Below are 25297 nucleotides of genomic sequence, written 5' to 3'. Positions count from 1 at the left end.
TGTGGCCATCGAGCCACTGGCTTTTCTCCTCCTGTCTGTCGGATGTTTTTGCTCGTTCAATGTCTTCATCTCCTTTTCCCGTTGCGTCTGCCGCCTGGGCAGGCGCGGCGACGTGGCATGTTTGTTTTTGTTCCTTTTTCGAGAATGATCGATTCTGCTATCTTCACTTTACCGTGATACCGCCCATGCGTGGGTGCTCTTGCTCTTTCACATTCAAAACCCATCCACGGTCTCAACAACGAGTTGACACACAGCTCACCTCGGCTCATGGGGTTGAGCTGAGGTGGCTTTCATTGGCTTCTTCATCGGGCGCTACTGGGTGCGGGCCATTCCATGCTGCGTGCTTTGCGCAGGACTTGCATGACCGTGGTGACCGTCGCGGGTCCCTCGGGCAATTGCTCCATGTCATGGCGCAGCAGTCGTGCCAAGTCAGCCTCAGCGTCGGGCGAGGCCACATATGCCCCGTCGCGGTGGCGGATGCTCAAAGTATCATTGGCCACTTCCTGCTCACGCACGCCCGGAGAGAAATTCAACCCTCATTAGAGGCGCAGGCAGGAAACAGAAGAACGCATCCTGGCGGCGGGTGCGCAAACATGGTACTTCACCTCGTCACCGACGACTGCCACATAGTTGTGACGCAGGACACGCTGTTGAGCAATGCGTTTGGACAGGGAAACAGGCGAGTCATCTACATCGACATGGCCAAATGGTTGAAGTTCGTGATATACATCCCAAGCATACGACGCGTGCTTCTCCGACACAGGCAGGATCAACAGCTAAATCAGCGACCAGCATGATGGAGTGAGGACCGTGGTCAAAGGTTTGATGTGAGCGATCAAAAAAGGATGTCTTTAGAGTCAAGCCACGCGGCAGTGAGCAAGGGGCAGTTACCCACTTGGCGAGGGCTGAGATGAAGCGGCCAGCGACCCCAGTACTGCTCTGTGAGCAAGGCCATCATACGCTCAAAAGAGCCTGCCAAATCGACCGTAGACGCACGACCCATCAGCAGACTGCACACCAGAGAAGCGCTGCTTTTCACGCGGTAAAGCTTGTGCTGCCTTTCCAAAAATAAAAACAAAAATAAACTTACCGAGCACGGCACGATGGATGAGAACCGGTGTCTGTGGCGCACCATCCTCATCCTTGTATGACAGCTCAAAGCGCATTGGCATATTAAAGTCCAGCTGGCACATTCAACATCATCAGTGTTGCACCCGCGTACTGCCCCCATGCACAAGCGCACTCGCATCCTCTCGTTTTCAAGCCTGAACCAGACCGATCGCTCTTTTTTTGTATCTCGATGGCCTTCCCAACACACGAGCGGTGGTGCGCCTACCTGGATGGTTGCGGTTTGATGCGTACGGCCCATTGCGTCGCGAACGCGGATGTCGATCTTCGGTCCATAAAAGGCACCATCTAAGACACAGTCCGAGAACATGATCCAGACATCGCCAGCACGAAAGAATGAGGCGAGGAAGAAGGAAAAAGAAGAAGAAGAATGGCCACTCTTCCTGACGCTTAGTGCTGATGACAGTAAGAGCACATCTTTGCGGTCTCGCACCTCCAGAATTAATGTCAAAGGCTACTTGAGAATCGCGCAGGGCTTGCGTCAAGGCGCTCTCGGCCTGTGCCCTGCAAAACCATGTTTCCAAGTTACATGGCCAGCGGAATCGCAGGTGAGGCACAGCCCATGACCGTGGTTCACAATGAACGAGGAGCGCAACGCGCACCAGATCTCCAAAGAGCCCACATAGCCCGTTTCAGGTCGCGTCGACAGGACAGCGGTGGGTGTCAGTCCTGCAGTTGGGCAAAATGTCAGTGGCCACGGGCCATGAGGGGGTGCTTGGTCGGTCGGAAGCAAGAGGAAATGTAAACCTACCAAGGCGAGCGTAGACCACGCCAATGGCCTCGAGACAGCGTGCCACCTGTGTTGCATCAGGGTGTTGACGTTGGATAAGCAACAGGCGTGTCAAAAACCAATGCATCAATAGCAGAGGCCTCTGACCTCGCTGGAAACTTGATCTGGTCGGCAGAAGATATGACCGTCGTCTTGATGAAACTACCCAATCAAAAGGCCAGGTTCGAATTAGGTGACTAGACGAGCACGCTCACGCGTTTTGTATTGATCATTGCTGGAGTGACTATGAGAGGGTGGCTTACCTGGCGCACGCGCGTCAGGCCCGATAGAGCCCCCGATGCTTCGTTGCGATGCAGCGCTGAATGTTCGGCGAAGCGTAGCGGTAGCTCACGATACGAATGCTACAGTCAGACACGTGCCCTCTCACATGTGAGTTCCCAGGCTGCTGGGGCAAGAAACCAGCCGTGCTTTGCAAGCTGCGCATCACGTACGGGCTCATGACTGAACATGATGCAATGTGCCGGGCAATTCATGGGCTTGAGAGCTTGGCACACCTCTTCATCCTCCTTATGCTAGTGGCATGCCACCCAGATCCAGGCCGTGGTCAAAGATGAGCGCGCGTGCAAAGAGTGAGATCTAAAGTGGGGGAGGGAAGAGGAAAAGGCAAACCTGTAGCACGGTCATGTCCTCGCTATAATGCTCCCAGTGACCTGATGTGTTCCACAGATGCTGCTTGTAGACCAACGGCGACTTGACCTAGGCCATCGTTCATGCATTGGCGTGGTGGTAGGTAAGTCACGATGACGACTGAAATAAGGGCATCAACATGAGTAAAATGTGTGTACGTTTCAAGTCAACCTACCTCCTCGAATCCATAATTGCTGTGAACTCCGCGCACCAAGGCTTCCAGCCGCTTGAAAATACGCAGGCCGTGCGGCAACCAAAAGGGCGCACCTAGTTGAGCAATCAAACTCAAACGGCGTTATTCCACGTGCTCGCCTACCCTGAACCAAGCGGCGATATGAAGCTCGAGAAAAAGAGGTGAAGGGGGCACAACATACCAGGTGAGCGAGCGTCGAGGAAAAAGAGCTTTTGCTCTTGTCCAATATGCTGGTGTGTGCGTTGCTTGGCCATTTCGAGACGGGCTGGAGCATTCCAAACAGAAGCAAATACAAGACAGCGAGCAGAGTTGAGCGGTCGCTGGTCAGCACACGCCAGTGCGGCACAGTCAAGCGCCGTTGCGCTCGCACCTTCGTATTGCTTCATCTCCTTTTGAGTAGGAAACGCCACGGCATGCACACGCTGCAACTTGTATTCACGGTCTTCGTGGCCTGCCGGAGCTGTGAAATATGCCGGCTCACTAGGCTTCCACGCCACTGAAGACTGATTAGTTGTCTTGAGCGCGGCAAAGTGAGAAGTCGAGCCAATATGTGGACCTAATGTTACATGCAGCAAGCATCAAACATGGGAGAAGTAAGCGACAAGGAACTGGGGGCGCTCAAGAAGGCTTGTCTGCAAGAGTTGACACAGACGTGCGCACCTCGACACAGATCAACGAAATCCCCGAGCCTGCACCAAGATGCATGCCCAGGAAGAGTGAGGGTATGACAAGACAATCCACGTGCAATGCATGAGCCTTCTCAGAGCAGGCAAACACACACGCACTTGTAGACGGTGACATGGGTGGCACCCTGGGCTGCGAGACGCGCCAAATAGTATTGCTTGAAGACATGACGAGGACGGTCCTGGAAGTAGTGATTCGCTGAATTCACGTCGAAAGGGTGGCCCATGAATATGTTGAATGCCAGAGAATGACGTGAGATGGGCGATGAAGTCAGACCATACCAAGATCAAGCGGCACCACTAGCCGCTCAAAGGTGTCGGGGGTCTTGAGAATATCCTGCAGATGATGGGGAAGCGGGTAACAAGCAAAAAATGTAGGCTAGGTCAGCGACTCGCCAATTTACCCAGCCGTCACTTCCCGAATGCCGGTCAAACTCACTTCAACATGGGCGTCAACAGCAGCGCGGTGGGCCTCATCCAAGATGGTGGTATCCAAATCTGCTGTGGGCTGCAGAAGACCCTCGTAGAAGAAGCCATTGCTGTTTGCTCGCCAATGCAACACACGAAAGGAGAAGCCAAGGCCTGGTCGTTAGCCAGTCGGCAGCTGGAACCAGGCAGCCAAACTGACATCGGTCGTACCCGTTGTTGCTCATGTGGCCATCAGCAAGGGCCACATGTTGATCAAAGCAGCGCTCGATCGCAGCTCCTAGCACGTGCGAAGCCGAGTGCCAGTAGATCTGACAGGTGCCGATACGGGGCACGCAGGCAAGCGCAGAGGAGGTGGCGTGAAGTGAGCTCCAGACAGGTGTGGCCGAGGCTGCTAGGAGCGGAAAGCTCGAGGCAGCCAAGCGCGGAGCGCGCTTGAGAGCTGCAAAAAACAAGAGTAAAAGGCAACCATTGGTGCGTTTGCTGCCCGACCAACCTCCTTGTACCGCTCCCAGTCGGCGAGGGGCACAAAGCGGAGGTGCCCTCCTGAAGTCAATGGGGCATACAGGTCGATGGGCTGATCATCGAGCAAGGCCAGCAGAGAGCGCCGGGCCCGCTTGCCTAGAAGGGGCGGAGGCAGAAGAAGGTATGAAGCACCAACAAAGCACGCCGCACCAAAGATGGCCCGTTGACGCGGGGGTCTGGGCAACACAGCGGCATGGCTGGGACAAGAGACGTACGAGACACGAGATCAGCAGGGCCAGTTGTATATGGCTGCAGTTCATGAGTCAGCCCATCATCCAGCGTCACCGAGATGGCCGGAAGTGCCGCAGCCTGGGCTTGTCGCCACTTGCCATCCGCCTCTCGCAACGCATCCACACTCAAGGCCCGCGACCCCACCCCACGCACCCACCACAACCTGGCCACCACAACATCCCCCCGGCCCACCACCGCCGCAGCCATCCGCCGCCACAACGCCATCCTGTCTCTGTGCCGTCCAACCAACACCTGGATGCTGACAATTGCAATTGCAGACATTTTGCTCTTTTTTGTCACAACAGAGAGAGTTAAGAAGAGACAGAGAGCTCTTTTCTGTAAGAAGAGACAGAGAGTGAAGAAGAGACAGAGAGAGACAGAGACACAGAGACAGAGAGACGGACAGATAGACAGACAGACAGACAGACAGACAGAGACACACAGAGACAGACAGACAGAGAGAGGGACAGACAGACAGAGACAGACAGACAGAGACACAGAGATACAGAGATACAGAGAGAGAGTTTTTAGGGAATAAAATCACAAATTTACAGTCATTTGTGGCATGGTCGTGATGAATGAGTATTTAGACAGTGGCGAGGGTCTTGGCCTGGGTAGGGCGGTGTCAATAGCATGGAGGTGGTGGGAAGGCGGGCATTTACTTTGGCTGGAAGCTTTGGTGTCTCGAAAGTGGACAACTTTTGCAGTAAAGCCCGTTTGGGGAGCCCAAACCACCGAAAGAATGCAATCTTATTATTATACGTAGACACGAGATGTACTGAAAAATAGTTGGGGTAGGCGATTTTTAACCGTCTCAACCCTAGAAAGCTAGTCTGAGTTGTAAAAGCTGTCACCTCATCTCATTCGACCGACCCTCCTATCTCTCGTGCTTGTGCCCCGTGACCCTTCCTTCCTCATCTTCTTGGTCAGTTCTGATACCCAGTGAGCAGTCATAGAGGTCAATTATCATCACATCATGAGGTCAAAGCCATTTCTGGGACAAAGCTACAAGATGCGTGTCACAGGCAGCATGGGCGGGTATGCTTGTGCGTCGAGCTCCCACTCAGGGTCATAAGGGCAAAGAGTCAAGCCAGCTATTCGGATCGCAATTGCGCGCCAAGCATGCGGCAATGGCTTCATGCACTTCCTCTTCAGATCGCGGAGGCAGTCCATGGCGACGGCGCGAAACCCGGTCGTGACGCAAACGCTGTTCTTTCATCACTTGCGAAACGTGGTCGTCAAGCAACAAACGGTAATCCACTAATCTCCCTGCGCCCACACCACAGTGTGCCACATAGCGCTGAATTTGTCGTGTCGAGATGCCTCGCAAATCGCCACGAAAGGGACGGTACAGTAGGCCCATGACGCGCCGCTCGTTCGGGTCCGGGTCCGCTAGTCCACCTACTACCGCAAACCAGCGGCAGAGCGCATCTGTCGTCAGATGATAGTCTTCAGGCGTTCGCTTGAAGCGGGAAAAGAGATCATGAAGCTGCCAGCGGTTCGTCCGCACAAACTCCCGGATGTGCGGGTCGAGGCCCATGGCCGGAAGCAGCGGGCTTGGTTTCGTGGTGTCTTGTGTGCCCGTGCCAGTCTTTGGGACGGGCGAAGTCGGTCCAGGCTGTCCATTGTATGACTGGGCCGGAGCCACGATTGCTGGACCGTGATCTGCATCTGGCTGGTCCAACGCCTGAGCCAAGACACGATTCTCAGCCGGAACACGATTTTTGCTCTGGAGGAACGCACGCACCTCACCGGCATCTAGGTTTACACGACAAGTAGTGGGAACTGGATCAGGCAAAGTGTTCATGGCCGCGAGTAAGCTGCATGCACACACCAAGACTTACGATGCTGCTGGTCGCGGATGTATTGACGACGCTGCATAAAGGCTTCAACAATAGCTTCAGGCTGTGCCGATGCTATTGCTGCTGGCTCTCGGACCGTTGACCTGCGCTCGGAGGCTTCTGCCTCGAGGCCGGTGGCAGTTTCCAGAAAGCTCAGAGGCGCCGTTTGTTCGATGGGCAGGGCCTGGTGCCGCTTCGTCCGGGTGATGGGCTTATCGCGCGCAGCATTGTTGATAAATTGTCGCGCCACCCGCTCTGCCTTGTGTTGCCGCAGTCGTTGCCAAAGCTGATCTCGTCGCAAAACAGGGTTCACAGCAAGAACAAATGCAACATCGAAAACGTAAAAGGCAGCAAAGGTGAGCGTTGGTGGCGCGTGGTGTCAAGCGCCAAACACGCATACCTCTTTTCGTTGCTCTGCCTCTTCTGCATGATTGCTCGCGAGCCGCTGCGGCGTCGCAGACCCGCTCATCTTGACATTGCCCTTCCCTTCTCTCCTTCCTCACCGACGACACACACCTCTTCGCCGTCCCACAACCCCCTCTGCAGCAGCGCTCTTCCGCTGCCGGCGCGCTTCGCCTGCTGCTGCTGCTGCTGCTGCTGCGTCGTCACCCCGTCACCAAGCAAAAAATATCTGACAATTCTCAAGCTTGTAGTGTTGAGAAATCGAAGAAGAGGCAAAAGAAGCAGAAGAAGAAGAAGAAATGCAAAAGTTTGCTAGCTTTAGTAAGCATAAAGTACAAAGAGAAGATGAAGGAAGATACGAAGAAAACGCAGACTAAACTCACACGAGAAAAATCTGAAAACCGTTCACTCCGTTCGCATTCTGGTGTTTTGCATTCTGGGCTCCAGTGCTGCGACAGGTGTGTGGCCCGGGTGCTGGTGCTGGTGCTGCTGGTGCTGGTGGTGCTGGTGTTGCTGTGTACGGCTGACGACTGCTGCTGACGAATGCTGCTACTGCTGCTGCTGCTGCTCTTGGGTTGCATGGATTGCTGTCAGTTTATATCCCGGTGACGATCCGTGGGTGTGATTGATCCAGCGAGAATTGTCAAGAGGGGCTGGACCGGACGCTGAGCAAGATGGACGGTGAACGAATCCAGGTGGCCTTTTTCGAGGGCGTGGCCGCCGATCATCCGATCGCGGTCTTGGCGCTGTACAACAAGGAGAAAGATGTCAACATCTTTGACAAAACGTTGGGCCAGGAGGTTCAGCAGGCTGTTGATCTGATTCAAAAGCGTGAGCCCGCGCTCGTAGTCGTGTGTAGCCGCCACGCCGCAAGTTTCTGCCATGGCGCAGACATCAAAGCCCAGGCTGCACTTCCCTTGGCCAGCACTGCTGCCCGACCCATGGTGGAGGAGATCAAGGATTTGCTCAATCAGATTGAAAATCTTCCCTACCCCACCGTCTGCTGCATCAATGCAACCTGTCTGGGTGGAGGCCTGGAACTCGCGCTGAGCTGCACCTATCGCTTTGCCGATGTCACTTGCAGGGCTATAGGCCTCCCCGAGGTGCAGCTTGGCATCTTGCCGGGTGCCGGAGGGTGCGTGCGTTTGCCCCGTTTGATTGGCCTCACTCCCGCGCTCGAGCTGATTGTGGCCGGAAAGGTATGGTCAGCTGCGTCGTCACCCAAAACTTGCGTGAGCTTCTTCTTGAATCCCTCCTTCTTACTCACAGCAGACTGCGTCGTGTGCGTGTAACCCTCATGCGTCTAGACAGTCAAAGCGAAAAAGGCTCAGAGCCTCAAGCTCGTGCACGGCACGCTCGAGCATCTCACTTGGGCCCGTGACGCAAGTGAACCGCCTTTTTTGGCGCAGCTGCGAAACAAGCTGCAGCGCGGTCAACTGCGCCACGTCCCCGCAGCCTCCAAATTTCCCAGCCACCTCTTCGGCCAGACCTGGCTCGAGCAACAGCTCATCTACACCGTGACCAAACGTACCATCGATGCCAAGGTACAACCATCAAACCACTCGGCCTTGCTGGGCGCCGCACCGGCACGCCCATTTAGCATCTGACATCATACCTGTGCTACTGCTTTCATCATCCCTCGGCTCGACTAGACCCATAGGCATTTCATCGCACCATACGTGGCCCTCGAGACGGTCCTCAAGTGCTGGGGTACCTCGTCACTTGCACAAGCGCTAGCCTGGGAGACCGACGGCTACTTGCAGCTGGCGGCCACGGCAGAGGCTCGCAGCTTGATGGGTCTGTTCCTGGCCAAGAGCAGTATCAAGGCGCGATCCACGGCCATTCGTCATGGTCAGCCTGATACTCGACCGCTTTTTGCCTTTGTTGTGGGCGCCGGATGGATGGGCGTCGGCATTGGCCAAAAGCTGGCACGCCATGTACGTCAACACGAGTCTTCACTCCAACTGCCACTACTGCCGGGACCACTGTACCGTCCACACGGCGTTTGAGGGATGTGCGCCTCTCATTGCCATGGCCTCGTGCTATTTGTTTTTCTTGTCCGTCTCATCCAGGGTGCCACGGTTCGATTCTTTGACGTTGACAAGGAAATGATCGACCGGGCACAAACGCGAGTTTCGCGCCTATTTACCGGTTTGGTTCGTGCAATTTTAGGGACTTGGGACTTTCAAAGCCCGGCCAAGTGATGCGTATGCTTTTTTTTTTTTTTTTTTTCGACATGCCTTGCGCCGACTCATGTCTCGGATTTGGGATTGTTCTCGGCTGTGGCAACGGATAGGTCAACAAGCACCGAATGAGTAAAGTCGAGGCCCAGGAACGGATGGAAGCCATCAGCTACACCACTGAAAAGGACTTTGCTGCTTTTGAGCAGCAAGCTCAAGCAGCTGGTGCCATTTCAGTCGTTTTGGAGGCCATTCCTGAGGATATGGCACTCAAGCATAAGCTCATCCACGAGGTACTGGTTGTTGCCTCCTGCGCTCTCAGAAGTTGGCTGTGGTTCGTGCGCTCACGATCAAGTCACCTGGGGGCGAACAACAATACTAGGTCATGTCTGCCACCAAAAACACGACTTTTGTAAGCAACACGTCTTCGATCCCCATGGCAAAGCTCTGCGAGGGCCTACCCGTTGCGGAACAGGCCCGGATCGTCGGTGTCCACTACTTTCACCCCGAACACGACGTCACGCCGGTTGTTGAAATCATTCCTGGGCCCGAGAGCAACCACGAGAGCCGTCTGAGCGCCCTTCGCATTGCTGGTGCGGATCATGTTGCCTCTCATCCCTCTCAACCGTTGTCAAGGATCATCGCTTCCCCCGTCAACTTGACGCTGTGGGCAATGTCGGCCTTTTTTTTTATTCTTATTTTTATATTTTTTTATATTTTGTCTTTTCTTGGCAGATCTGAGCAACAAGCTGCCCGTTACCGTGGGCGACGGTCCTGCCTTTATCTTAAACCGCATCGCAAGCCCCTTTTACACCATGGCGGCCTATCTGCTCGTCACAGGGGCTGCATCACAAGAACGCATTGACAAGGTCATGCAACGGCAAGGCTTTCCGGCGGGCCCGTTTGCCATTTTGGACGGCATTGGTCTCAAGACAGCCCGCATGGTGGGCCAGAGCATCCAAGGCCTGACGGGCGAGACGGGTGCCAATGCTGCACAGGCCCTTTTGGGAGCCATGCTTGACCGTGGCTGGACTGGCCGCAGCTTCCAGGGCGAGTCCACCGGCTTTTATGCGTGGAAGGAAGGCAAACAGGGCGAGGCAAACCCCGAGGTCAGCCCGTGATCAGTGTTTGGTTGGCCCCGCTTTTTGTTCCTCGCGAGCCCTGTTTGCTGTTGCTCGAGCGCTGCTACCTGCGAGGTGCTTGTGCCAACGATTGCTAGCGCTTTGTGTGATGATTGGACCCCGGTTGCTCCCTCTCGCGCTTTGCGCATGTATAGATGAAAGCCGTCTCTCAGATTGTGCGCAGCCGGCTCGCAGCGGAAGAGGATGCGCAACACGGGCAAGGTGTTTTGCACAGCAAGCGAGTCAACCCCATTTCGGATGCTGACGTGTCCGACGCGCTCATTCTGTCCATTCTCAACGAGGTCCTCACGCTCCGCACCTTTGTCTGAGATCTAGTCATTCAATCCCTCATCCCTGCTTCCTGCGGCTTGACCTTGTGGCGTGGGGCTCATTTGATAGGCATGCCGGGCATTGGACGAAGGTGTGGCCAAGGAGCCCATGGACGTGGACATGCTTGTAACAGCGGGGCTTGGGTTCCCGCCACAGCAAGGTGGGCTTTTCCTTTGGGCGGATCGGCTCGGCGCCCCACGCGCGCTGGCACGCATGGAGGAGTTACACAAGCGCTTGCGTGAGCCCAGCGTGCTGCTTCCCTGTGCAGCACTCCAAGCCTTTGTACGAGATGGACGCCGCTTTCGACCGGACGTTATGCCGGGCCCCTTGCCGGCTGGGGCCGGTGTTCGACCTCGGCTGGGACCCAATGGCTTGTCCCTGGTTGATGCAGCGCTGGCCGTCTTGCTGGCCGCGGTCCTACCTCTGGCCTGCCACCTGTGGGCCAAGCTCTGAAACTAATCGTGCTCTTGTGCTGGCCATTGTTCACTGTGAATCCCCTGTCAATCATCCCTTGCCCAATTTACTTTGACAGTTTTGATCTCGGTCAAACATCTTTTTTTCCTCGCAAAAAGGCCCCAAAAAAGGGAAAAATCAAAAATAACAACAAGCGAGTGTAAGAAAAACCTCACTTCCGCTTTTGAATTCTCTCTCTCTCTCTCTCTTTTTTTTTTTTCAGCTTTGACATGCCGGTGGCGCCTCAGGTTCAGGCGGCTGCCGCAGCCGTGGTGGCACAGTGCCCGGGTCGCGAAGAACAGATTGAGCAGCTATTCAGTTTGCTGGGTGCACCCGAGGCGCCCACACTGCCTTGTCTGCACATCTATGGCGCGACTGCCACTGGCAAGAGCCATGTGATGCGGACGCTTCTCGAGGTGCGTGTGCGAGCGAGCGCTCATTGAAACTCTAGTGCGCCGCGCAACTTGCGCGTCGCGGTCCATGTGGCCCTTGAAATGGTGAACGGGGAAAAATGGCTCATGCAATCTTGACATGTGCTCTTTGCTATGTACTAGGCCTACCCGGGTCGACACGCCATGATCAATTGCATCGAGAGCTATTCGCAACGCCTGGTGTTTGAGCATACACTCAACCTTTTGGCGGGGGAGGAGCCCAGCGAAGCCAACGGCTACTCGGGCCACGGTCGATGCGACCACCCCAGCACATTTGTTGATAGCCTTCGCGACATTATCGACCAGCGAGCGGTTCGAATACTCCCTCATACTCGCCTTTTGCACGCCATGACGCCCTCCCGGTCTTCTGACGGGAATGGAACCGGTTTTGCCTCCACAGGCACCCACAGCAAAGACTTTGATTGTGCTAGATCATAGCGATCGGCTGCGAGATCAAAAGCCCACGCTACTGGCCCTCCTGCTTCGGCTACAAGAGCTGGTAGGTATGGTGTTGAACACACCGCAGGCCGACCGCATAATACCGGACCTTCATAGCCGATGGTGGACTTGTGCTCTGACTATCTGTGCGCACGGATGGTAGACGAGACGTAACGTGTGCGTCGTTTCCATCAGTCATATTGTGTGGGAAAAGTTTGAGTGCGGTACAGGCATGGTGGAGCCGCTGCGCGTGCCCTTCCCGGCCTACAATCGGCGCAACACGGTGCGCATCATTACTCTGCATCGACCAGCGAACGTGGAGGCACAGCTGTTTCAACGCTTTGTGGAGCTTTTATGGGACGTCTTTCATGGCCCTTGCCGTGTGGTAACGGAGCTGGGTCATCTGGTGACCCTCCTGCTGCCCAAATGGCTTGAGCCAATCCAATCGGGTGAGCTGCAGCCGCACAACTTTTCGGCTCTCTTCCAGCGCATCAAGCCGGTGCTGCAGAAGCAGTTGACCCGATTGTATCTACGCGACGTTTCGACGGTGGAATGGGCCGGTGCGCTGCAAGCGCCCGAGGCCAACGCCACGGAGAGTGTTGGCGCGGCATCAGGCTTTCGCCTCGACTTGCCGTATCACGCCAAGTATCTTCTTTTGGCAGCCTACCTAGCTTCATCCAATCCTCCCCGCGCCGATCTTCGCCTGTTTGCCAAGGTGTGTCCGACAACGCACCGGCCGCGACCGGGTCTTGTGATCGCTTTGTCTAACGACCCAGTGATTCTGCGGTTGACATGGGTTTGGCATTGTAGCGCCAGCGACGACAGAGCAAAAAGGCAAAGCGCGGCACGGTAGTGCATATGCACGAGAGCCAAACCCTCAAGGGGCCACGGCAGTTTACTCTCGATCGTTTACTGGCCATCTTTCACAGGTAGCATCAACCACGATGTTGTCTGCGCGGGCGTTTTGGTCGCGCGTTTGAGGGAGAAGGGTTGGCAGAATGTTGAGCGGGTGGCTGAAACAGTTCCGCCGCTCCTCCCACGTCCGCTTCTTAACGCTTGGTTCCAATGTGTAGCATTCATGATGGTATTGGCACTTCGACTTCGGAGCTTCTAGTACAGATCCAAACGCTCATCTCCCTTCGCATGCTACATCAGGTGCGGACGAGCTTGGCACACGCGCCCATCCACCTTCCTCTTTGTCTTTCTTGTCTTTGCTGCTGCCCTGGCCTGCTCTTGTGCCCGATCCAAAGTGGCATTGCGTCTGTCTCATGTAATAATTTTGCCGACTATTTCCTCCACACTGACCACGGTCTTGTTTGGGGGGCCAACACACACAACGCTTGTTAGGTGCGGGCCAGCAACCTTTTGGACGATGGTAAATACAAGGTGGGCATTGACTATAGCACAGCGCGGGCGCTGGCTCAATCCATCGACTTTGACCTCAACGCCTACTTGTATGAGGCTGTGTCGACCGTGTAATGTTCATGTTGAGTCTTCAACAGAGGTGTTCACGAGTGAGAGCGCCCCCACATAGCCCACTTAAAAGGGATGCGTGAATTGACTGACCAACCTTTAATGGCAGCGACATCCCCTACCTCCATTGCCCATCTATTTGCTTTCTCGCGGCTGAAGCATTCTTCAATGTTGGACTGGTTTCGTTGCCGGGCAGTGTACAATTCCGTGCCTGGTCCGTCCCATTTCTGGCCTAACGTGCCCGGCTGTGATACGAACAAGTTCGGAAAAAAACCTGAGCCATCCTGGTCGTCGTCATCCAGTCACTCGAACAGGGCAAGAGCCTTTTCCAAAGAGTGTCAGCCTCTCTTACCTCCCGGCAGCTCACGGCTGGAAACAAGAGCAGCTGCCTCTTGCACAACAAAAACCCAAAACGCCCAGCGCTCGAGCATGCCCGGCATGTAGCTTGATCGCGCTTGCTGCTGAAGGTTGCCCCCCAACACCACACACGAAAAATATAATAAAAAATGCACTGATTCTGTCCCAGTGCATGCATGCAAGGAAAGGATGACCGCGCGGCGGACGCTCACACTTGCACTTGCACACACACACACAGAGGCTACAGAGTGGCCTTGATTGTTTCCAATACCCATGACTCTTGGGAAGTCGGCTGGTCTTTCCCCTGATCGTCGTCATCAATGCGGAGAGGTTTTCTGGCTCTCTCTCTGCCACGGCTTGGCTCAAGGACGCACAAGGCTTAAAAATATTTTTTTAAAAAAGACTTCCTCTTGCACACAGGTCCCACAGGAGCAGTGGGCCAGGGTTTTACGCAGGATGGGGTGGACACGACCAACACACACCATTCCTTGATCACGACAGTCCGTGGGAAAGAATTTGCTCAACTTTCCAGCCTTCTAGGCCGGGCGCGACGCAGGGTGCATGACGACGATCAGTCACGCTTGCCCCTTTTGGCTGCCACTGCACATGCATTGGCCAGTCTCAGAAACCTGAGGGCCACACGATTCACCTCGGATGATCGTGGGCTCACGACGTCGGCACACAGCATTTTTCTCGATCCTCATCTTGGCCACAAGTTGAATCCAGCCCAATCCGGAGCGGCTGGTCTCGATCTGCCTTGGTGCCACCCGTCTTTCTTTGACTTCTTTGACACCCAACCCGTTTGCCTTCACGCCTATCTTGATCCACTGAGCCCAACTTGCTCTTCCTGCTGGCAGCTGTTGCTTGGAGTCACCCTCCCAGCACCATGTCTCCGGTCGCTTTACGCCGGCCCCTGCGGCTTCTCGCTGCCGTCCTGCTTGCAGTGATGTTCAGCGCAGCCCAGGCCCAAGACTGTAACATCCACCAAGTTTGCGGTCAAGCCGTCTGCATCTCGGTACAGTCCACCGTTTGATCCACTCTAATCGTCGCTCATCCCCTACATGCCTGACGTCTCTGACGTCTCAAACCCTGCCATGGCCCTCACTCTCCATGCCAACTCCATGTCTCCAAAATTGAATCATCTCCTCTCGTGGCAGGCCGACAAGCCGCCAGTGGCTGACTGTGAGATGGACGCGGCTCAGCAGACGGAGCGTGCCCAAGTGACTGCCCTCAACGAGAACGTCCACTGCACTGCCGTGCAAGAACAATGCTCCTTTGGTCCGCTTCCTGCCCTCGCATGCATCCCCGCGTTGAGTCGTCCCTCACGATCTTAGCATGCCGCTCGCAGACATGATGTTGCTCATGTTGCGTGTGTGTTTTTTTTCCAACTCTCTTCCGCTACAGTCTGCGGTGGCATTGCAGGTTTTGAGTGCCCAGCAGACCTGGTGTGCGACATGGGTGGCCGCGACGATGATTGCGACGACTGCTTTGGCGTTTGCACGCGCCCCATCGAGAAGCGCAAACCCTGCTTGGATGAGCGAGATCGCTTCTACAAACGATTTGAGGCCCCATCTGGTACTCGCGAATGCCGCTCGGATGATGAGTGCATCGTCTCTGGTTGCAGCTCAGAGGTCTGCGCTGCCCAGGCCTATGCCACCACCTGCGAGGCTTTGCCGTGGGTGCCCAACGTAAGTCGCCATGCCTGCCCGCCCCTGGGCCTACGCTTCTGTCATGACCCCTCTCGACTCCCCGTGAGTGCATGCGCGTCGTCGGTGTGACACACTCATGGGCTGAACCACTTGCTTACCGTCCAAACAGGGCGAGTGTGGCTGCGTCAACAACGAATGCATCTGGCATTCATGCAGCCCGTGCCGGGACATGCGCGATTGCGATCTCAAATGCCCCTTTGGATTTGTCACGGATGACAACGACTGCCCTGTATGCCGGTGCCGGGAGGCGCCATGCTGTGATCCGCTCAAGGAGCCCGGTCAATTTGGCAACCCCCTCGTCAAGTTTCGCCATGCTTGCTGCCCCACCACGGGAACTTGGATGGAGAGTGACCGGGAAGGCGTGTTTGACTGCCCCGAGTTTCCCCAAGGTCCTTTTGGCCGGGCCTGCCCCTTGTTGGCGCTCTGCAACCTCTCCGTGCCCCAAGATTCAGCCGATTTTGCCAACCTTGAAGGCCTTGAACTGAACCAGGCCTGCGACTCGGACAAGGACTGTGTCGCCACGGGCTGCAACAACCAGGCCTGTGCTGCTGAGGAGGACGCCGACTTTTGCCCATATACGCTCGAGCCGCCAGCTGATAGCTCGTGCCAGTGCCGCTATGGCACCTGCTCGTGGGTGCACGACTGCGAACAGCCCATTTGTCCACCGGTGTCTTGCCGCCTGCACTGTGAGCACGGCTTTCAAGTGGACGAGAACGGCTGCGAGATTTGTGCCTGTGTTTCAGCCTGGGTCGGTTGCCCCGAGGAGAAGCGCTGCCTGCAGGGGGATGTCATCGATCCCAGCAATCCCTCAAACCTGCTCTGCTGCGATGACGATGAGATGTGCGTCATGGACCCAGCCTGCCCGCTGTGCGGTGGTCGATGTGTGCCCATTGATGTGTGTTACGACGAAGACCATCCGTACTATGAGCGCTTCGAGGCTCCCAGTGCCGACAACAAGTGCGAGACCGCCGCTGACTGTGTGGTCAGTGGCTGCTCGGGCGAGGTTTGCGCCGCAGAGGACGTCGCCACCACGTGCGAATTGCTGGACTTCCGGCCCGCAGGCGCCTGCTCCTGCGTTGACAACCAGTGCGTCTGGAACGGTCGCTGCGACGCCGACCCGCCTTGCCCCCGCGAGCAGATCTGCACCAGCCCTGATGGAGTTGAGAGCTGCTGCGATGAGGGCGAGCGCTGTGTGCGTGGCCAGTGCTTGAAGCCTCAAGATCCTTGCGACCTCCCAGCCAACTGCACCTCCTGGTTTGATGGCTGCAACACCTGCTCCGTCTCTGCTGACGGCTGCATTGAATACTGCACCAAGCGCTTCTGCCTCGAGTACCAAGAGCCTCGATGCCTCTGCTACGACTGCGAAGATTTGCTCTGCCCTGCCATCCCCGATGGTACGTTTTTTTCTCCTGGCTTCTTCCCACGTATCGATCATCTGAAGTTGTACTCTGGCTACACCATGCCGCGCACCATGCCGCTGCGCTCCCTTTGTGACTCGGTGTGGCCCCGAGTCTCATTCACCCTTCCTGTTTTTTTTTTTTTTTGCACTCATCGGTCTTTGGGGGCGTGACTCCCAGATTGCGCTGCCGTGTCCCGACCCAAGTATGACGACTGTGGATGCATGATCAAGTGCCCCGAGTGCAGTACGTTCAGATTTCTCTCTCGTTTCTCAACGCTCATTTGCATGCACCATCCTCATCCTTGTGTACTTTGGACCGGCTTGCAGTTGCCAAAAAGGAGCAATGTTGCAACCCACTCTTGGAGCCTGGCAAATTTGGCAACCCCATGGGCTTTGAGGGCTATGCTTGCTGCCCTACTACCGGTGAATGGGTGTTTAGGTATGGTCATTTTGCATCTTGTTTTACAGTCGGCTCAAATGCCAATAGCTTGCCCAAGTTATCGCGTTTCGTTTCGATTGCCTGACCACACCATCTCTGTACTCGCATACTTTTACAGCATTGGCGACGGCAAGACCTTCCCTTGTCCTGGCCAAGAGCAGGGACCTTTTGGTGATGCATGCAAGCTGCCGAAAAAGTGTCGCGATGAGGAAAAGGCGCTCAAATCGGAGGTCAAGGCTGCCCTGAAGGAGGAGGCGCCACGTTGCCGAGTTGACAGCGATTGCAAAGCTGGGTATGAGTTGCACCTGTGGTCGTCGATCTGCGATCGTTCGGCTTTGATCTCACGGAACCACTATTGTCCTGTGCTGTGATACCGCGATGTGCTAGTCTGCAATGTGTGCCAGTCAAGAATGAGCGCATGGGTGTCTGCCTTCCATTTTGTAAGTAGACAGAGCTGTGCTGGCTGTCCGCTTGCTTGGACTCGCAACGTCAATGCAAATCGTGGCCTAGTTGGGTGGTGCCTGACTGCTTGTTTGCCCTCGCTGTACACCCTGCTCAGACTACCGCCGCGTGGATATCAAGTCATGCCTGGCCAGCAATCCCGAGCCGTAAGTTTGACCTGCTTTCGATGTTGACTACTCTCCGTGGGTTTCGCTCAACAGGGATTCTGCGCGCGCAGGTGTGGTGGCATCACGGGACAGCGGTGCAGCCATCCAGAGTACCAGACTTGTGTCGATGACCCTCGCGATGACTGCGATCCCTTCAAGGGGGGTGCTGATTGTGCAGGCATTTGCTGCTGCCAAGGTATGATCTATCCTCTCCTGCGAGTCAGCTGAGAAAGCGGGATGAGAAAGTGATGTATTTGCTCATTCCATCGTGCTCCAGGCAAGCCGTGCAAGGATCCTCCTTCGGCCGATAAGTGCGAGCGCTACTGCGAGAAGCGTGATTCAAAATGGAATGGACGCTACAAGTACGATGATGAAAATTGTCCAAAGAAGTAAGTGCACATCCGGCCTCTCAGTCCCGGCTTATGGACGGCGGCGTAGTCGTGAACCAGGCGCTGCATGCATTCTGACGGCCTTGACGTGGTTTTGACTAGGTGCGCCTGTGACGAGGTCGACGCCTGAGCTTTCTTGCCGATCGCTTCTTCAGCATCGTGCTTGTCGCATGTACATCTGTAGAGCCTTTGTGTTGTCATCTGTGACAGTGCCATCTGTAATCTTATAATCTTCTCTTGGCCCTTTTTGCTTTTTGTGCTGTGCATCTTGAGCGTGGCGATTCAGTACCACCACCGGGTACCCGTGCTTGGTGCGCGGCGTCAAGGCCGATATGCTCCCTTGGAGCATCCCGACAATTTGTGAATTGATTATTTCACGGCAGAAGCTCAGCCATCGCTTGTTCGATATCGCAGTATCTAAGTGGTATGTGGTTTTGGGAAAAACAAGCAAGTCAACTCGATTTTCTATCGGATCTGCATGTGCCGACGTCTGCGGAGACATCAGAAGGTCGCACACCAACAAGTTGACGCTTGTCTCGGACAAGGTTAATCGAGCTGTGATCATGGGCACGGGGCAGGGTGGGGTCACTGTGAACAAGAGTGCGGAGCATAAAAGACATGGCGTTGCTTCGACCTTCGCTTCGCTCGGTGCTACGGGAGTTTTGGGTGGTCGTGAGCTGCACGGCTGTGGGCTGCACGGCTAGGCCTCTTGCTGTTGTGGGCGGACTGGGAGCCGGTAGTAATAGACGATGCGCCGAATGTCGTCTTCTGAGACCTTGAGATTCTGAGCCACCTTGGTCAGGTCGGAGCTCGGGCGGGTGGCGAGATCGAGGCGCAAAACGTTTTGCAGTTGTTGAAAGTTGAGACGACCCTCGACAACGTCATCGGCACGCTCAGAAGCGGGAAGGCGCTCACGGGCGCGGTCCAGCTGGCGGTCAGTAGGCTTGGTGCGGTGCGCCACGGCTTGCTGCGCAAGCTCGTCGGCAGGTAGATTTGATTGAACATCCTGGGAAGCCACGTAGATTTGCTTGACCGTCTCCAGGAACGTGGTGGAGTCTTCCACTTCTCCAGGCTGTGGGACCGCCGTCCGGCAATGCTTCTCTTCTTCACGTGCTGCCTGTGAGACACCGGGAAGCACTCAGTTCTTGCTAGGCCCGCACGAAACCAACGCCTCGCCTGACCATGAAGTTGCCATGGTGCATCGTGCAAGGGGCAAGGGGCAAAGGCCAGCAAGCAAGCGATGCAATTCCAGAAACAACAAAGGGGGCACTTACTTGAGCAGCCATATTCTCAGGAAGTGACTGCTCTTGAGTCTTGCGAGCACCGGCCGTTGTTGCCGGCTGGCTTCGCTGAGCTGCCTGCTTTGGTGCCTGCTGCAGCACCTCTGCAGCTTGCTTGGCCGCCGCCTGGGCCTGCGGATATGCGCGCTTGGCGCCCTGAGATGCCGAGTTTCCCATCTCGAGTAGCACCACCCGTTACAAACCCCCTTCTCTTGTCCCCCGAACAGTCTTCAACACCCAGTCTTTCTCGCTGCGTCAATGCTATCTCAAGCCCACTCACTGACTGCCTGCCGCGCGCCAACTGCCGCGACCGCCCGTCAAACACCGGCACACTAGCATGTAAGCGGAAGTGAAACTTTTACTCACACTTAATTGTATCGAACAAGGTCTGGACGACTTTTATCGGGTTTTCACACTTTCAGTCATCTCTCTCTTGTGTGTGTGTGTGTGTGTGTGTGTGTGTGTGTGTGTGTGTGTGTTTTCGTTTCGAGCGCGATCGAGGTGCTGCGCCGCTGACGAGCTGTTGGGAGATCGCAGGGGGCAGAAGGGGAGAGAGAGAGAGATGGGACGGGTAGAGCTGGGTGGGGGCAAGGGAGGTTGGCGCAACGCGAGGTCATGGTGTACAAGTGCTTATAGCGTTGCGCTGCCCTTTGCTTTTGGCAGATCGGCAAGCATGTTGTCTTTGATGCGACAGGCCACCCAGGCGTTGCGCCGACCTTTGCTGGCGCGCGCCAACAGCAGCTATGCGGTTGATTTCACCGGCAAAACCGCCGTTGTGACCGGTGGTACCAAAGGTGTGTAGTATTTGCTGCCCTTTGCGGGACCCCGTGACTGATCGTGCAAGGCCAATCAGTGGAGGCCTGTTCTTTGCTCTGCCTGTACCTGACACTTTTCCGCACGTTTAGGAATTGGTCGTGCCACGGTCTTGAAGCTGGCCCAGCTTGGTGCCAATGTCAAAGCCCTGGGGCGCAGCGGCCTGGAACAGTTTGCTGTGAGTGGCCATGATCCAGCTTGGCGATGCCGGCCGTTCTCATCGCGTTCACTGCATAGGATGTGCCGAACGTCGAAGGCGTGTACTGTGATCTGGGCAACACCAGCGAGGCCACGGAGATTCTGAACGGCCTTGGCGACATCGACCTGCTGGTCAACAATGCTGGCATCACGTATCTGGCTCCGCTCGAGACGCACGACATTGCCGAATTCGAAAAGTAAGGTCATGCCAGTGGAAAGCGCACCAAAGAGGCTGAGAAACGATACAGACACTACGAGCGAGCAGCATGGCTGGGCACCTCACTACAGCTTACTTGCCATACGGGTGGGATCAGGGTCATGACGGTCAATGTGACTGGCTCTCTCGTGGCTGGACAGGTCAGCATACGCAACCCCTCGTGTTTCTCTGGTGTTGGGGGCCTGCGTTGTCTGTGGCACGTGGTAACTCTTTCTGCTGCCTATGCCCTGTGTAGGCTGCAGCACGTAGCATGCTGGCACGACAGGCCAAGGGTGCCATCGTCAATGTTTCCAGCCAGGCCTCTACAGTCGGGCTGCCCGACCACACGGCTTATTGCGTCAGCAAAGGTGTGTTCAACTTCACCTTTACTCGAGCTTTGCGGCATCCGTGAAAGAGGGAGCGTTATGTTTCAAGCAAGTCGTGAACCTTTGTTGTTTGTGCTGGTGCAGGGGCCATGGATCAGCTGACTCGCATGATGGCGGTCGAGCTCGGTCCTCGCGGCATTCGCGTCAACAGCGTCAACCCCACCGTGGTCCTCACCGACATGGGCAAGGCGGCTTGGTCCGATGAGGTTGGTGCGGCGCGTGTGTACTCCAGCGACTAGGACTCGAGGATCATACCCACGACTCATGAGATCGTGCTCTGTGTGTTGCGTGCTCGTGCCAGGCCAAGGCTGCGCCGATGCTGGCGCGCATTCCTCTCCGCCGTTTCGCCGAGGAGGAGGACGTGGTTGATGCCATTGTCTATCTCTTGAGCGAGCGCGCCGGCATGGTGCATGGTGCCATTCTCCCAGTGGATGGTGGCTTTTGGGCGGCCTAAACCCGTGCCATCATCTTCGGACCGTAGGGCCGAATATAGCAATTGACATTTTGGTGTGAGCGCAGAGCGCCGTAGCAAACTGTTCCTCCCTGTCTGCCTTCCCCTAAAAAGTCGTTTTGAATGTCAAGAAGTGTGTGGTAAGAGAGAGAGAGAGAGAGAGAGAGTAGTGTGTGTGTGTGTGTGTGTGTGTGTGTGTGTGTGTGTGTGTGTGTGTGTGTGTGTTGTGCAGCTTTTTTCATTCATTTCAACACACACATCAACAACACTAACAACAGTGCACGATGACCATCCTCAAGGGCATCCCAAAGATCCTGCCGCCGGAGCTGCTCTTTGCACTGGCCAAGATGGTACGGCGGGCTGCTGTATACCTTGCGACAAGTGGAGATGGGTTGCGAGGGGCAGTCTTGCTGGTTTGGGTTCCGTGAATGGGATCGGATCGGATGGCGATTGTTGATTCACCCTTGCCTGCTGGAAATGCAGGGACACGGCGACGAGCTAGTCCTGGGCGATGCCAACTTTCCATCAGAGAGCGTGGGTGCCCACACGCCCTGCAACGTGATTCGTTGTGATGCACTGGGTGCCGTTGATCTTCTCAAGGCCATCCTGCAGGTCCGTCCAGCTGACATCCTGTGCCAAACTGCACTCGGTGCTGTATGAAGTCTGACCTCGGCCACACGCGACAGGTTTTGCCCTTGGACACAACGTGCGGTCCCTGCGCGCTCATGGAAATGATGGACATGCACAAGGCGGCGGGCTGGAAGACTCCCATCTGGGACGAGTACAAGGCTGCCGTGAAGGAGGCTGAGGGCCGCACCATCGATTTTGAAGGTGCCCCCTTCCCCCCAGATGGCAATGTCGTTACACCTTCCCCGGCTCTGCACCTCCCATGTGGTGAAAGCAGTCTCCATGTTCATGTTTTCTGTGGTGCACTCTTGTCATAGAGGTGGAGCGATTCGCATTTTACGAGCGTGCCAAGAAGGCGTATGTTGTGGTGGCGACCGGCGAAGAAGGTCAGTGCGCTTTTGATACCCCACCCACTTGTGCTTCCTCATGATGACATTCTTACAACGTGTCGCACCTTGGTGCACCGGCGCGGGAACGATCGGGCTGGAGCAGCCTTTTACGCCAACATCATTCTTAAGAAAGGCATCATTGGCTCAACCGGTAGCGATTAGAGGCAGTGGTTCATGCAGATCTTCAATAGAATCATTCGATTATTTGTCCTCGGGGCCATGACAAGATTACACGCATACAACACTTTGTACAAGGAGCTGCGCTGTCGAGGCATGCTTTGAGCGCGGATAACCAGGTTCAGCCACTCCAGTCCAGCTCATTAACGTTGCCTCTGGGCTCACGAGCTTTCTGTAGCGGTAGGGGCCTCGAGCAGCTCATCCTGATATCCAGCAGCACGTAGCCAAAGAAGAAGGGGGTCTCGGGATACGTCCTGCAGACAGGGGCGCTCCAACAGGGCCGAGATGGTCGCTCGCTGCGCCGGATCAGTCTTGATGCAGTCTCCGAGGAGCGATTCGAGCGCCGGCATACTGGGTAAGACGGGACTGGACGCTTGTAGCGTCATCAGCACGCATTCCAGCTCGCGCATGGTGGACAACTTTTTCTCGTCCTGAACAAGGGGAAAGCGTCCCAACGCGACCTCGGCCACGGTCAACGCGAGGCCCCACACGTCGCCCTGACAGCGGTCAGCGTGTGGAAACCCCTTGGGATCAAGTCGCTCGGGTGACATGTACAACATGCTACCCACATAGGTGTCCGCCACCGAGCGGATAAGGTCCAGCTCCTTGCTCAAGCCAAAGTCACAGAGTTTGATCTCTCCTTTGGTGTTGATGAGAACGTCTGTCATGGTGGTCATGGTGAAAGATGCACGCGCGAGAGGTGAGCGGGGGAGGGGGAATCGAAGAAGAAGGGGGGTACTCTTGCTGGCTGTCGCCACCAGAGGGTGACAGGGACGCGGGGAGTGTCGGCAGATGTGAGTCTGGGTGCTTACTCGAAGGTTTGACATCGCGATGCACGATTTTCAGCGTGTTGTGCAGAAAATCGAGGCCACGAACGATGCAACTGGTCACATACAATAGAAGATCCTCCTCCAGCGCGGGAGTATCTGTACAAAAGCATATATGACAGCAGGGGCGTGTGGTTGAGTGCACGGGCGTGGCCGCCATTGCCAGCGCGGGAGTAGCCTCGCTTGTTATGCACACGCGCGCCATGACAACTGGGCTGCATACCTTCACGCGGAGTCTTGAGGACGAGAAGCGAGCCCACATTCATCCATTCAACAAACAGATGGATGGTATGCTAGAAACATGGCATGCAAACCACCATGAGGACTGATAGCGGGAGATGAGGCCCGAGAGGCACACAGCGGTGCGGTTCTTACCTCGTTTTGGAAGAGAAAGCCATAAAACTCGATGATGTGCGGTTGACCAACACTGCTCTTTTGAAGCGTCATGATTTCTCTGCGCACAAGGCGAGATCAGCTCGAGGGATAAGAAGGAGGAGAAGGAGAAGGCGAAGGCGAAGAAGAAGGCGAAGGAGAAGGAGAAGGAGAAGGAGAAGGAGAAGGAGAAGTGAGAGAAACGAGGTGTGCTGGGTCAAGAATGTACCTCTTAATACTCTGACCCTGCTCGTGCTGTCGTTGAGCGTGGAAAAGGTGAAGTTCCTGCACAAGCGATCAAGGGTGATGAGGCATGGGACGGCACGGCAATATGCAGAGCCCGATCGGGATCCTGCACGGGGGGGTATCTCCATGACCTTGTACCTTGCGTGCGATGCGACGATTCGTTGGGCGATGTATGACGCCCACAACTTCACCGAAAGAGCCAGCACCCAACGGTTGCACCACCTCGAATTCTTCAGTGCGCGTCACTGTTACAGGCTCATCGTCGGACTGGGCAAGCGAGCCACGGTCGATCGGTTAGCACAGCATTTCTTTGAGGTGCCAAGAAACAACGACGGCTGCTGAACGGCCAGCTTACTGAGCCAGGCAGTGTGACGGAGCCCGCAGCAAAGGCAGGGAAGAGGTGCTGAACGGGACTGGCTGGGGGTTGAGCAGCAAGGCCAGGTGGAGGCCCACTTGCAATGGCCGTGGCTGGGAGCAAATCGGGCAAAGGCCCCGGCGTCGCCTCGTTGGCCGCGCCAAAATCGACATTGAACAGAGCTGTACCAAGCTCCAGTGAGCGGCAGTCCGATTGATCAGCGCAAAGCGCAAAAGGCACACAGAAAGGGGTAAAGGGAGGGAATGAGAGATAAAGAAGGGAAGACGGGGTGGGAAGGGGGGCGGTGGGAGAGGGGGGGACGGGGGGCAAGGAAGCGAAGCGCATTCGTTCAAGCACTTACGCTTCTTCTTCATTCTGCTGTTGCCGCCGCGGTCGATGGCCGCGGTCACCTGACGTCAACTACTTGGATGCACCTCTGCCTGTGATCGTGTGACTCGAGAGAATCTCTGTCTCCGTTCGTCAGATTTATCACATCTCTGGTTTTGGCTGATCTTTCTTACGTTCTGTTGCATCATGATTGTGTCGTCCTCTGTGAGAATGCTCTGCTCAAGCGCTGTCTCTATTTTCCCACTCAAACCCGAGCGCTGGCTCTTGTGAGCTGACTGGACTAGAGATCACTTGTTGTGCTCGGGTTGCCATCCTGGCCCTCTGTGCCACGCCTTGTGCGTGTCGTCTCTCTGCGCAATTCTCTTGCGGCTCGAGCGTGTCTTTGGTCCCCGTCTCCCCGTCTCCGTGTGCCAGCTCCTTCTCGGCGGCCTCTCTTGCCCCCCCCCCCCCCCCCCAAAA

At 55.9% G+C, this 25297-nt stretch overlaps 10 protein-coding genes across 10 annotated transcripts; 6 read left to right on the top strand and 4 right to left on the bottom strand.

The window, feature by feature from the left end:
- Window positions 1-302: 302 nt before the first annotated feature.
- Window positions 303-3295, bottom strand: MONBRDRAFT_16073 (uncharacterized protein; the record flags this gene model as incomplete). The annotated part of the gene is made up of 14 exons (XM_001744419.1): window positions 303-503; window positions 606-776; window positions 896-972; window positions 1091-1184; window positions 1337-1393; window positions 1706-1797; window positions 1880-1925; window positions 2006-2059; window positions 2161-2259; window positions 2350-2430; window positions 2528-2614; window positions 2721-2812; window positions 2920-3003; window positions 3109-3295. Coding segments are annotated over 14 exons (1422 nt in total), but the record flags the coding sequence as incomplete, so codon positions are not given.
- Window positions 3296-5672: 2377 nt separating this feature from the next.
- MONBRDRAFT_7006 (uncharacterized protein) lies at window positions 5673-6913 on the bottom strand (the record flags this gene model as incomplete). Its single annotated transcript, XM_001744418.1, has 3 exons — window positions 5673-6361; window positions 6448-6730; window positions 6845-6913. The coding sequence occupies 3 exons, from the start codon at window positions 6911-6913 to the stop codon at window positions 5673-5675; spliced, it is 1041 nt and encodes a 346-aa protein (XP_001744470.1).
- Window positions 6914-7520: 607 nt separating this feature from the next.
- MONBRDRAFT_24176 (uncharacterized protein) lies at window positions 7521-10930 on the top strand (the record flags this gene model as incomplete). Its single annotated transcript, XM_001744608.1, has 10 exons — window positions 7521-8045; window positions 8154-8390; window positions 8499-8783; window positions 8919-9002; window positions 9143-9319; window positions 9409-9619; window positions 9762-10135; window positions 10303-10449; window positions 10547-10637; window positions 10869-10930. 10 exons carry the CDS (start codon window positions 7521-7523, stop codon window positions 10928-10930), a joined length of 2193 nt encoding a protein of 730 aa, XP_001744660.1.
- Window positions 10931-11160: 230 nt separating this feature from the next.
- On the top strand, window positions 11161-13278 carry MONBRDRAFT_16039 (uncharacterized protein; the record flags this gene model as incomplete). Its single annotated transcript, XM_001744607.1, has 7 exons — window positions 11161-11346; window positions 11485-11673; window positions 11762-11860; window positions 11963-12514; window positions 12616-12728; window positions 12873-12954; window positions 13147-13278. 7 exons carry the CDS (start codon window positions 11161-11163, stop codon window positions 13276-13278), a joined length of 1353 nt encoding a protein of 450 aa, XP_001744659.1.
- Window positions 13279-14194: 916 nt separating this feature from the next.
- On the top strand, window positions 14195-18095 carry MONBRDRAFT_31826 (uncharacterized protein; the record flags this gene model as incomplete). Its single annotated transcript, XM_001744606.1, has 10 exons — window positions 14195-14644; window positions 14787-14907; window positions 15034-15317; window positions 15448-16732; window positions 16916-16981; window positions 17065-17176; window positions 17295-17468; window positions 17564-17616; window positions 17736-17784; window positions 17963-18095. Exons 1-10 carry the CDS (start codon window positions 14516-14518, stop codon window positions 18093-18095), a joined length of 2406 nt encoding a protein of 801 aa, XP_001744658.1. The 5' UTR covers window positions 14195-14515.
- A 522-nt stretch (window positions 18096-18617) lies between these two features.
- MONBRDRAFT_36502 (uncharacterized protein) lies at window positions 18618-19726 on the bottom strand. The gene is made up of 2 exons (XM_001744417.1): window positions 19448-19726; window positions 18618-19290 (listed from the first exon to the last, which is right to left on the bottom strand). Exons 1-2 carry the CDS (start codon window positions 19628-19630, stop codon window positions 18874-18876), a joined length of 600 nt encoding a protein of 199 aa, XP_001744469.1. The 5' UTR covers window positions 19631-19726; the 3' UTR covers window positions 18618-18873.
- A 388-nt stretch (window positions 19727-20114) lies between these two features.
- Window positions 20115-21558, top strand: MONBRDRAFT_20420 (uncharacterized protein). The gene is made up of 7 exons (XM_001744605.1): window positions 20115-20247; window positions 20359-20444; window positions 20504-20661; window positions 20779-20821; window positions 20917-21028; window positions 21131-21252; window positions 21348-21558. Exons 1-7 carry the CDS (start codon window positions 20127-20129, stop codon window positions 21498-21500), a joined length of 795 nt encoding a protein of 264 aa, XP_001744657.1. The 5' UTR covers window positions 20115-20126; the 3' UTR covers window positions 21501-21558.
- Window positions 21559-21781: 223 nt separating this feature from the next.
- Window positions 21782-22675, top strand: MONBRDRAFT_15956 (uncharacterized protein; the record flags this gene model as incomplete). Its single annotated transcript, XM_001744604.1, has 5 exons — window positions 21782-21847; window positions 21981-22109; window positions 22184-22328; window positions 22442-22510; window positions 22617-22675. The coding sequence occupies 5 exons, from the start codon at window positions 21782-21784 to the stop codon at window positions 22673-22675; spliced, it is 468 nt and encodes a 155-aa protein (XP_001744656.1).
- A 176-nt stretch (window positions 22676-22851) lies between these two features.
- MONBRDRAFT_7000 (uncharacterized protein) lies at window positions 22852-23367 on the bottom strand (the record flags this gene model as incomplete). The annotated part of the gene is made up of 1 exon (XM_001744416.1): window positions 22852-23367. The coding sequence occupies one exon, from the start codon at window positions 23365-23367 to the stop codon at window positions 22852-22854; it is 516 nt and encodes a 171-aa protein (XP_001744468.1).
- A 353-nt stretch (window positions 23368-23720) lies between these two features.
- MONBRDRAFT_6999 (uncharacterized protein) lies at window positions 23721-24477 on the top strand (the record flags this gene model as incomplete). Its single annotated transcript, XM_001744603.1, has 3 exons — window positions 23721-23805; window positions 23983-24082; window positions 24156-24477. 3 exons carry the CDS (start codon window positions 23721-23723, stop codon window positions 24475-24477), a joined length of 507 nt encoding a protein of 168 aa, XP_001744655.1.
- Window positions 24478-25297: the final 820 nt, after the last annotated feature.

The sequence above is a fragment of the Monosiga brevicollis genome, genomic scaffold (assembly GCF_000002865.3).
Source record: "Monosiga brevicollis MX1 MONBRscaffold_6 genomic scaffold, whole genome shotgun sequence".
Lineage (NCBI taxonomy): Eukaryota > Choanoflagellata > Craspedida > Salpingoecidae > Monosiga > Monosiga brevicollis.
The sequence above is the reverse complement of the archived record's forward strand: the minus strand, read 5'-3'. Positions and strand labels throughout refer to the sequence as shown.